The sequence below is a fragment of the Apium graveolens genome, chromosome 3, assembly GCF_009905375.1.
Source record: "Apium graveolens cultivar Ventura chromosome 3, ASM990537v1, whole genome shotgun sequence".
NCBI classification, from domain to species: domain Eukaryota; kingdom Viridiplantae; phylum Streptophyta; class Magnoliopsida; order Apiales; family Apiaceae; genus Apium; species Apium graveolens.
This window is the reverse complement of record NC_133649.1, coordinates 14,919,713-14,931,846: the sequence shown is the minus strand read 5'-3', so window position 1 is coordinate 14,931,846 and position 12,134 is coordinate 14,919,713. Positions and strand designations below refer to the sequence as shown.

The 12,134-nt window shown below is 33.5% G+C and overlaps 1 protein-coding gene across 2 annotated transcripts; it reads right to left on the bottom strand.

Annotated features, from left to right (window-relative positions):
• Positions 1-3,317: 3,317 nt before the first annotated feature.
• LOC141711772 (mitogen-activated protein kinase 10-like) lies at positions 3,318-8,757 on the bottom strand. Of its 2 annotated transcripts, none has more exons than XM_074514452.1 (11): positions 8,535-8,757; positions 8,401-8,451; positions 7,164-7,575; positions 6,882-7,009; positions 6,534-6,593; positions 5,987-6,136; positions 5,728-5,883; positions 5,357-5,568; positions 4,892-4,993; positions 4,005-4,171; positions 3,318-3,901 (listed from the first exon to the last, which is right to left on the bottom strand). In XM_074514452.1, the coding sequence occupies exons 2-11, from the start codon at positions 8,422-8,424 to the stop codon at positions 3,519-3,521; spliced, it is 1,794 nt and encodes a 597-aa protein (XP_074370553.1). In that variant the 5' UTR covers positions 8,425-8,451; positions 8,535-8,757; the 3' UTR covers positions 3,318-3,518. The 2 variants fall into 2 exon arrangements, with proteins under 2 accessions (XP_074370553.1, XP_074370552.1); XM_074514451.1 differs by having other exon boundaries at positions 3,318-3,910; positions 8,535-8,754.
• Between the last annotated feature and the right edge of the window lie 3,377 nt (positions 8,758-12,134).

Here is a 12,134-nt window from a genome sequence, read left to right as displayed (position 1 = left end):
TGCCACTTCTTTTAAAAACAAACGGAGAATGCACATGCAATCACATGATTTTCTTGAACCTAACACCTCCCATGTGCTTCCCCCCGTCCTATTTATATGTACATAATTACTTATACTTCATTGTCTCTATATCTGCAAACACCCTCTCCCCCCTTTGTACATTGTTAGCCCTAATTTTTATTCTTACTTTTTTTTTGACTAATTTTGGCTTATAACCTTACAAATGAGTATCTGTTCTCAACAATTCTCGGGGTGAGCCAGAATCGAACCCAGGATCTGGGACGACAGAGGATAAGCCCTTTACCACTTGAGCTATCCAATCTTTCATAATTCCCTTTTACTTGCTATTAATTCTTTTATTAAAATTTACCGTCTTTTTTGTGATTGTGCACGTAGGCCCTTGTTAAAAGTACAACATTTTATAAATTTATTTTATTTTAATTAACTTACACTTTTTTATAATAGTATCCCTAGCATTCACAATATATGCTTTTTGACACATACCAGACAGAACCCCAAAAACTAATGAAAATTTTAGAAACATGCTCCACCCTATTTTCATTTTAGGACTTGTTTGGGTATTAATAGAGCTAAATATTGGTGTTAAATAATTTACCAACAATGCCTGTCATAGGAATGTATTTACTGTTCAGGTTGTTAGATACACTATGCATGTTATATTTTAGATAATATAAATTACTATGCAGTACCATTATTGGAAATATTATTATTTCATGTGCCTTATCGATGTTAATAGTTGTACGGTTATACTAGACAGCTCACAGCCCCCTCACATGTACTTTTATTATGTTTCAGGCTTCGTGCAACCCTAATATGTACCCACATTTTATACTTGTTCACTTGATTTACCACTGTAATTTTTATTTGGAGCCGGTTCCGTCAAGTGTTTGCTAGAGGGGTTTCCCAACGAATTGTATTAACCATCTAACAGTTCCGAATTAAATAAAAATGAGTTGCGGACATTATCCAAGAAACTGAGGCAGGGCAAATGATAAGTATCCAGTACCGGTAAATGATTAATCTAACAGTTTACTTGTTCCGAAATCCCTCCCTCACCAATACTTGTCGGGACCGGGCTCCTTTTACGTTTACCCGCTCTTTTATCTCAAGATACAAGTCCAGGTAATGACATAACTCTAAGTTTTGACGATAAATTATACTCCCTCCGTCCTAGTCATTTGTATATAAATGATTTGAATACCGAGAACAAGAAACATGTTAAATAATATTATTTTTGATAAGATAGTGAAATGAGAGAGAAAAAGAATATAATTTAGTGAAAAAAGTATAAAGTTGAATAAAGTGATGAGACTTATTAATATTTAATGAATAAAGTGAGTATAACAGAAAAAAGTAGTTGATGTAATGTAGTTGAATTTATATTATTAATTTTTTATTATTTTTAATAAGTTTTGAAATATATATAATTAAATGGAACACCCCAAAAAATAAAGTATATAAAAATGAATGGGACGGAAGGAGTATTCAACACGATAAAATCAGAAAAAAGATTGAAAGTTATATAATTTCATCTTTTGCGAAAGGAAAAATGCAATTAAAAATAATAAACACGCATAGGATCTAAGATGGTGCATGGGTGAGCGGGATGAGATATTATAAGTGATTAAGGGTTTTTTTTATTTTCAGATTTTGGATGATTATCGGTTATTTTGAAATTTATTAAAAAGATACTGGTGGTGTGGTGGTGGCCTAGTGGCTTCATATATATGGTAATATCTACAAGATGCAGGAGAATTGTTCTATGGTATAATGAATGAATTGATGTCCTAAAATACTCGGCCATATCTTTTACTGACGCAAAGTAATAATTCAGAAAATGACAGATAATGTAATTTGTGGTAATATGGTGGCACATGTGAGAATACACCTCATTTTTTACATAATTCTAGCACCAGAGGATCATGGGTGCATACTACATTATGCTACTGTATTATATTTGTAGTTTTGAGGTGACATCACTCACATCTGTTTTGAATAAAATAATTTCTAATATCTAGTTCGATTAAAATAGCAGAAACTATAGACAAATTAAATTCATAAATTTACATCTTGGTAAATATTTGAACCGTGTATAAAAAGTTTATACTTATTTTATACCAGTGTTGCAGATTTCGAAAATCGGAACTATTCCGTTGAGTTATCGATTTACGATTTATCGGAAATCGGTCAAATCGGACAAAAAAATTTAACCGATTTTTTAGCGATTTATCGACGATTTTTGAAAAATCGACCGATTTCTATAACATAGATTTATACAGAAAAAACATATAAGTAATAAAAAATAGGAGGGGTGAGTAGATGAGTGTGAAATATTGACAGGCATGTGCATGTTAATCCGGAGGGGATCCTACATAGAGCCCCACACCACGATCCATTGATGGTGGAAGAGAAAAGGAATGCTAACTGTAGAGCTGATGGCTATTGCCTATGGATTTTCTGCTTTTCTTTCTATATACTATTCTTATTATATTATTTCGTTGGATCTTGATTCCCGGCGGCCGATGTAACCGTAATCATCTGTTCGCGAAAGATTTCCGTAAATATATTTCACATTGTAAAATTAATATAAATACAGGAGGCCACGTTCCTCTACTCACGCTTACCTTTAAAATTTTAGAATTTTTCTTATGATTCGCCAAACAGAGGACCATCTGTCTTAGTTCACTAGAGTATATGAGAGGAGGGTGATGTTCCCAAGAAGGAAACCAGTCGGTGGTTTGGGGTCTGTGGGGGATATTGGTGCGTGAAAGAGAAAGTGAGATTTTGGAGTGTTTGGGGGGGCATTTGGGAATCCTATCACTGCTGCAGCTACCAAACACACACCCCTCCCTCCTGTTTCTTTCACAGACCACCTTATATATAACTACAAAATACATTCACATCCTTTTCTTCACTCCCTTTTTTTCATTACCTCAAATTATTACCAGTATAAAACTGCTACTATTATATTTTTGTCAGTGGTAAATTCTGCTCTGCTACCACAATATGATAAGTCAAACAATAACATCCATGCACACTTTCAATGTTCACGGGTCACAAACCCATCTTCATCTTTTACTTGAAGAATTTAGGTACCATTTAATGACAGAGACATACAGTAAAAATTCGCTCACAATCATCACTAAACCAAGTAAAATATGTATATTATTATAAACTGGTAATACAGGTAATATTCCTGGGCCCTAAAAAACCACAGCTCCTTGTTTTAGGACTGTCCATCAAAAGGATTACAATACTACAAAAGAGATGGGGAATTATAATGTGATGAAGAAACAAGACTAGGGGAACGTCCAATTTGTTTATTTTGAATCTCCATGCAATGTATATACACTACAGACTAACAATGCGGCACATTTTTAGTTTTATTGATTACAAGTGCAGTTCATCTAATCGGATATACAAATACAAAAAGTGAAATAAAAATAAAACAATGTACAAAACCAGTGGATACCTACCAAGGTCTTTCTGTGTCTCAATTAGTACATTCTCGCCATACCATACTGAACAGCCCCAACTTTTCTGTGAGCAGGTGCTGAAGCACCAATCCTTCCTTCAACATGTTCCATCTTCGGAAGACCTACTCGCGTCATGTAAAATGGGTTTGTGTCTATGTTAATGGCTATTTCAGGGGCTAGTTTGGCAGCTATGCTACTCTCAGGGGTGTGTTTTTGTTGTGAAGTCAATTCCCTCTCCCTCTCCACAACTCTTTCCTGTTTTACCGTATAGCAATATGCTGGTGGAATAATTGGAAGAACAGCCGGGGAAGGGATGGCTCCATTTCTCATTAATGTTCTAGGGTCATACGGTTGTGCGATAAGATTTCCATTCTCGTAAGGTGGGAGAGGTCCTACAACTCTTCCTGGTTTGGCTTAAAAACAAACAATTAAACATTTAGCAAATTTTAAATTTTTAAAAAGCTGTAAAGCACAAATTAATTACATAAACAAGAACTTCAAGAATACCTGGTGGCATCTTGTTCAGTGCTTGAGATGTCCTGGAAGTCTTTATAGGATTTCCATCTCCATATCTGAATTGCCTACTGGAAGCTTCTGTAAGTTGCATGTTTTTCATTCCCATATCAACTGGATGTTCTTTGGGAGGGATCGAATTTGAATGAACCACCGTGGACCTGCCCATATAAATTAGAAGTGTAAACAATCTTTCATTCACTAGAAATAACTCAAAAAGTATATAAATCAGAGAAGTTGTTTGCTGAAAGGAAAAGGGGAGGGACCCCATAAATATCCAAACTGCGGAGATGTTTATAATCAGCAAACGGACTACAGCACCAAACTATATTGTTAAACACATCATGCTTATCTCTTCATTGGCATCAAATTGTGGCGACAAATTACAGTCATGGTCTCGAAAGTACACATCATAAAGAAAAGAGGGTAGTAGCTACATCAACTAATTCTACCACAATTGAGATGCCAATCACTTCCCTATTATATTCTTCCAGAACAGCACCATTATTGTGTATCTTCTGCATTAGATAATAATTATAGCAAAGCTGTGCGCATTCAGATCATAATCCAATCCACCACAACATAATTTATATCCATCAGTGCACTGTCTTGCAAAATAGATGATGTGAAGTGTCATGTACAAATTTAACTTCCACACTAGAGCATATCACTACCGCAGTACCTCCTCTGTACCAAAACAAGACTAAAAGCAGAAAGTGGATATGTAATAAGATCCCCCAACACCTTTGAGAAAAATGACATCAAAGAACCATCAAATCTTCATAATTATTATGTATCTTGTTTAAACAAGATAGAGAGTTTTTTTTTTATATTTCAGATTAGAGACACTTGCAAGGAAATAAACATTCAGATATATGTACCTAGGAAGGGACGCATGCTTTCGTTCAAGCGGAATCACTGGCCCACTTTTACCACAACTTTCTTCGAGATGCGCAAATTGTTTCCTGAACTGATCTACCGCACTACACACATAATTAGCTAAAATTAGCATCACATATTTACATTTTGTAAGCCACAAATACTGCCTAATAAAATAATATAAAATCTAACTATACTGTCCTGGAAATAGTGAATCCTTATGTTGGACCTTAGTGATTATTTAAGGGGCTTTTGAGCAAATACTATATACAATCAATTATGTGCCTATTTGGATCATGGAATTTCAACCCTGATGAAGGGAATGGAAATGAGATTTCATTATTTCAATACAAATAATACAAAAATGTATTGAAATCTCATTCCCATTCCTGTTACCCGGATTATAATCCAATTATCCAAACGGCCCTTATATAATAGTACACGAGAAATAACTAAAAGCAGCTTGCCTTGGGTAGAGAAAATTGGTCCTTTCAGTTCCATTTAGATAATCCTTCAGCAACAGAGGATGGTACTCAAGTATCTCGCGAAATATTAAATCACGAATGTCATCCTTTGTAACCCTCCGCCTTTCAAATTCAAATTCCATTTTAGAAATTTGCTGGCATGATGGTTCCCTGTCAGCTTTGGTAAGTCCCTTGAAGTATGGATCAGCCAGGGCCTGCCATGCACAATAGACAATATAGAACAATTACTGAACATAGTTAGAAAATATTGTATTTAGAACAATGAGTAATAATTGAACTGAAGATATCAGACCATAGAAATTGGATAATATCTAAAAATGAACAGAACTGAAAATCAGGTAGTCTTAACAAACCTCTGCAGCAGTTGGTCGATCTTTTGGATCAAAAGCTAGAAGTCTTTCTAATAGTCGCAATGCTAAAGGGTCTGCATTAGGGAACTTCTGTGCGAAGGGAACAGGTTGCTTCTTCCTCATGCTAGTAAGATATCTTCTCGCCTTTTCATTGCGGACCTAATCCAACATAAGCAGGTATCAGAGTAAGTGGGCAGAAATCCCGCTGATAAACATCAATCTTACCATTTACAAAACGCAAATTAAGAAGGCAAACATATACCCTAGAAATGGTCTCCGTTGATGGTGACCCTAGAAAATCTGTCATCAGATCCAGCTGGTGAACAACATTTTTTCCAGGAAACAGTGGTTTTCCTGTGAGAACCTCCGCAAAAATACACCCAATACTCCAAATATCGATAGCAGCGGTATACTGCTTCCAAATATCATCAGGAATCAAAGTCAGTTGCCACGATATGAAATTACAAAATTCTGTAAGCAATATCTTATTTTAAAAATGTCTCTAGAAAACATGGAACACGGGTATGGTTTGCAGATGCAGGTGATCCATTTTACGTGGTACCCATAATTCAATTTAATTGTCCATTCCAATTCTCACACAACATTTAATGAAAATATAAACAGATCAGACAACTCAGGTGACAACTATAGTCTATAGACCTTTATACAAACAAAGTGAAGTACATGTGTAGCTATGCATAAAATTCTGAAGCTCAAACATGAGAAGACGGTGCAACAGATACAGAAATCAGTCGATAGAACTGGAAAAAATATAATGATATAATTAATAAAAAGTATGTAAACCATACCTTCGAGAAAAAAGACCCACATAATTCGGGAGCTCTATACCATCTTGTTGCGACATAATCCTACAAATAAAATATTGTAAAAAGAAGGATCAGACACTTGTAGACCGAGCTTACTGACAGTGAAACATATAATAGGTGCAGCAGTATTTCCATATAATGTTCTCACGTGATCCTATCTCGCGGTATGGTTTTTACAAAGACTATTACATGAAAACAACAAATTTTATATTATATTTGCCCGTGCAATTATCATTTTTTAGAATAGTAGAACTGTAAAAGTAAAACTCTTTTCACTCGAGAAAGTAATGGAATTTGCATGTTTATTTATCATTGATGCTAATAACATACCGTCCAAAAAATAGTTGTGGGTGTATCATTGAAAGCGACTCTTGCCAATCCAAAATCACAAATCTTAAGTTTACAATTCGCATTTGCCAATATATTTTTTGGCTTCAAATCTCGATGGTAGACATTTGCTGCAGCAACATAGATCAAATTTATTACAATCAATAAAAAAGTTCAATGAAGTCGCAGGAAAACATTGCTCTCACATACAATTACGATTAAGAACATCCAATACACAATTGCTACAAGTTTGGCTTTATTTGAATCGAAACTTATGCTAATTACCTGTGTGAATATATTTCAGAGCACGAAGCAACTGGTAAAGGAAGAACTGATAGTGCTCCTTTGTCAAATCATCATTAGCTTTAATGACTTGGTGGAGATCTGACTCCATGAGCTCAAAAACCACATAAATATCTTTAAAATCCTTTCTAGATGGTGGTAGCATTATATGCCTGATTTCCACAATGTCAGGATGTCTTAGAAGCCTGAGCAGCTTTATCTCGCGAAGAATTCTGGCAGCATCGGAGAGATGCTCGAATATGTTATATATTTTCTTTATGGCTACTTTCTCACCAGTATGGGTATCAATTGCTGAGCAAACAACACCATAGCTTCCCTTCCCTATAACCTCCAGGATCTTGTATCGGCTGGCATCGCCATATTCTGAGAAAAAATCAGCAGCCTCTGTGGAACTCTGCAAAACATAGGACCGGTCAAGGCCAGATTAAGCACACATGCAAATAAGTACTTTCCAGTAAAGTGAAAACTTGAAATTGAAGATGTACATCATCATCTAATAATTTTCCAATAACTTTTTTATTGAAAAATATAATTGTAGCTTTAACATACTATGACCAACAATACCAATAACATTTACCAGCTCTATACTAATAATTTTAATACGTACTTAAGATCTGCAGCATCAAATAACTAATCACATACAGATGTAATTTGTTTCACAGCTTATTTTCAGAAAATAGGTACTTGCTACTCAAAAAAGGAACGAATTAGGTTTCAGATATTAGAAAAAACAAAATCCCCCATAAGTCTCATAACAAATTGATAAACACCGAAAAATATCACGTTCCCTGAAATTCCACTGACCGTACAATAATCAATCCATACACTAAAAATCAAACCAAAATAATAACGAAGAAAAATAAAGAGCCATTAAAAGATCAACACCAAAGTAACTTCAGGCGGTGCAACAAGATGCTTATAAATTATACTTGCTCACAAACCTATATAACATGTTAAAAAACTCGGGTTTATCTAAAACAATCAATTGCTCCTAAAAACAGCTAAAACCTACACATTTGAAGTTAAATCCAACAAAACCATCAAGATTGATCATCATCAACAACAACCCAACCACAAATAACTAAACAAGCCACCCATCACATTTTAATTAACAATTATTTACAAAACAAACAACAATCAATTCACAAAACAAACAACAACCCAATTCAAAAACAAAAAAAGGGTAACTATAAATACAGTCAATTCAATCAAAACTCACTTTCTTTCGCTGATCTTGCTGCATTGTCCTCTGAAAAATCCCAAAAAAACCCTGCATTAACAATTCCAAAACACTTTAATTAATCAAAATTCAAAAACAATTTTCAAATTAATCAAACAATTAGCCAGACTTACCCCAACAAATACACACAAATATTGTATGTAGATCTGAAAGAACCTTAATTGGCATAAGAAAGTGAATAGAACAGCAAAAAGATCTCAACACCGACACAAGACAGATAGATATATATATACGTACAGAGTTTATATGTGTGTACTGTTGGTGTATAAGTGGGTTGAGTGAGGAGAGAGAAAAGGATGATTTTTAGAGAGAGAAAGTGGGTAGCTATGTATTTGTAGTTGTAGATAGATACAAGATGTACGAGTAAAAAGCATAAATCTAGGTGGCATTGTTTCTTTTATTGGATTTTTTTTAAATATTTCCATACACGCAAGTCTAATTTTCGAGGAGATATTTGTTAAAAATTTAAAGAGAGGTCGGTGGCAATTTGGTTATCGTATATGTGCTAGGAAGGTGCAGTTATCAACTTAGACCTACTTATTTCTGATAATTCGAAATATGCCCCCATTTTTTTATTAAAAAAAAGGTGAAATAGAGGGAAGAACATGGATATAAATAGGGGAAATACTAAGATTTGTAATTATAAAATAATTTCAAATCGTGTTACATTATAATTATTGGGGTTATATATTTTACTATTGATAACGATGAATGATGAGTAAGAAAAATTTATATGATATGGACAAAGATGAACGTTTATAATCGTAATCGTAGTACGTGATATTTTTAAAAAAAAAAAAAAAGATGTTTGATCTTAATTTTTTCATGAATCTCGAAATAAATGTCAAATTTCTGAGAAGACGTGATATGTATTTGTTCTCTCATTGTGGTTTATTTTTTTACATATATTTAAAAAAGTTGTTTAAATAAAAATAGATAAGCATGAAAAAATAACGCCTGAATTATGATAACTATTATGTCATTTAGATAAATTTATTTTGATTACGGCATTTATTATGTCATCTCAATAAAGATGTTTCAATTTAATTTCTCTTCTTCGAACAACCTTACGTATAACTTTTTTGGCGCGTGTAAAATACATATATCATGTTTCCACAATATCAATATAAATTAATCACTATGTGCGGATAATATCGATTGTCATGTGACACATGATAAAGATGCTTTATCTCAATTTTTTCATTGTTTCTCAAATTAAAGCGTACACATAATTTTATGACACGCGTAAATTTTATAAGAAGCTATTATATGTATTTATTTAAATTTCCTCTACTAACAAATGTGTTTACGAACTAATTTAAACTAATATGGAAAACGATAAACAAGTAGTGCTTAAATTACAATAATTTCTATATCATCTCTCACTCAGAGATACTTGATTGCAGTTTCTCAATTATTCATCCACACATACATATATATATATATATATGTGTGTGGGCGCGCGCGCGTGTTTGTGTGTCATGTTTATATTTTATCAATATACGTTAGTATGTAATTTCTAGTTATGATTTAGGTTAAATCAAATTAATCACTGATGTAAAAATAATGTATAGTTTTGTTCACATATCTTAGCATACATATATATCTAAATATCTGATTGGGAAATAAAATGTTTGTTTATTAAATTTCACATATTTTTAATCAATGATATCGCAATCAAATAAAAATTTGTCAATTCTAATTTTTAGATAATATATGTAAATATTAAAATGGATCAATAAGTGGTTGGTCAAATTTTTGGAACACAATGGTACCACCTAAAATACTGATATTTTTATGAAAAAATTGCATAGTATATTACATGTAAATGACTTTTCTTTTCGGATGATTATGTGCAAATTTTCAAAAAAAAATGTGTGCATGGTGCGGACATAACCCTTAAACAATGGATCATTTATTTTTAGATTGCGAGTTAGCAGGGTGGAGCTCGGACCATATTAAGAAATTGTGGGATTTTGACATACGAGTTTATTTGCAAAATCGTATGTCATTATCAAAATTGCTTCATGTTTTGCAAATTGGTCCAACCTTCAAGGCTTGGAAGTGACTGTAGTGAAATATTATGAACTATATAGTTATCTCGAAATGAGCTAGTTTTTGAATATAAGAAAATTAACAAAGACGCCCAAATTTTTATTATTAATCATGGATCTTACTCGTGGTTAAAGGCAAATGAGCCATTCAGTTCGAGATTTTCAAGCATCTGGAATTTAGTTTTTAAAGATTGCATTTCTGCTAATGATTGGTGCTTAAAAAATCATTTGCGGTGGACATCTGCAGTAAATTAGATTATACATGCTTAGTGGAAGGACCCCATAAGCATTTGGGCTGAGCTGTGGGTACTGTTGGAATAGGGGGTGTAATTTTGAATAAAAATGTCACAAGTATTTTTTAATTATCGGGCCCAACTCTCAATTTTCTAATTCGACCCAACTCTCAAGACTAATGCAAATAGTCTTAACTCAAGTCTATAGAAGTCGAAGACTCTCGTTCATCTTTATCTTAAACTTATAACCTCTTTATCGTAACTTGTCTCAGGGACCAAAACCTGTTTTTCTGATACCAATTTCTGACGCCCTCAAACTCTGGGTTAGATTTGTGAACTCACGACTCCAATATAATATACAAATTATGCAATAATAGCAACATAAAACCCCGATAAATGCAAGGACCAATACATGATGAGGTATGAGACAAGATTACAACTATCAACCAGAATACAAACATTATTACAACCCTTTTTAAATTAAAGATTTCAATTCCAACTTGGAATTTCCAAATAACCCAATTGTATATGAACACAAAATGTTACATTTTCAAAAGTCTTTCAACGATTCCTCCCTTCTACCTGATTTGGCACCTGAAATCTAACGATGCGGAAGGGACCACTAAGAACAGTCTTACGCGCGGTACTCCTAAGTCTAGTCATCTTCTTTCTTAACTGTCATGGTTAGATCAACACAAAATAATATGAACAGAAAGGGTTCAGCAAGTAACTATTGGAACAGTTCTAAATACCAAATGTGGCAGTAACTTAACAGTAATTAAATAGATATATGTATCATGGTTTCAGGGTTGAAGCTTATGGTTCTGAATGAATCAATACTTGGTAGAATAAATATTTCACGAGTAGGTTTCTATCAAAACTCCGGAAAGCTTTAAAATCACTTTATTTTATAATAAAAAAAACGTGACTCGTAACACTTCATAGAAACCGTGCGTAAAGCACAAGTAGAACCTTTACTTTTATTTTAAAAGAAATTAATCGTTTTGATTGGAATATCCGTCCTTTAAATATAATACGGGTGATCAGCCCGTACTGACCTCCATTCCGTTCATAAGGTACCTAAGGCATTATTTCAGCCTATAATGCTTGACTAGCCCCGCTAGCCTCTTACGCGACTGAACTAGTCCCGCTAGCCTCTTACGTCATTATCCAGTCTTTAGAATTTCATTAAAACCTTTGTTGGAATTTCATTGTACTTTTAAAACTTAACTTTATTTTAAAACATTTACCGACCTTTGAAATCATTTGGACTCTTTCAAGTTGAAAATCATTCTTAGTTTCATTTCAGGAATTTAAGTGGGGTAAACAAAGGTATAAGTAAAGAACGTAAGCTAAAATATAATCCAAGCTAAGCATGGGTATAAATGTTGTATATAATCAAAGTTATTTCGAAGCAGGGTATCAC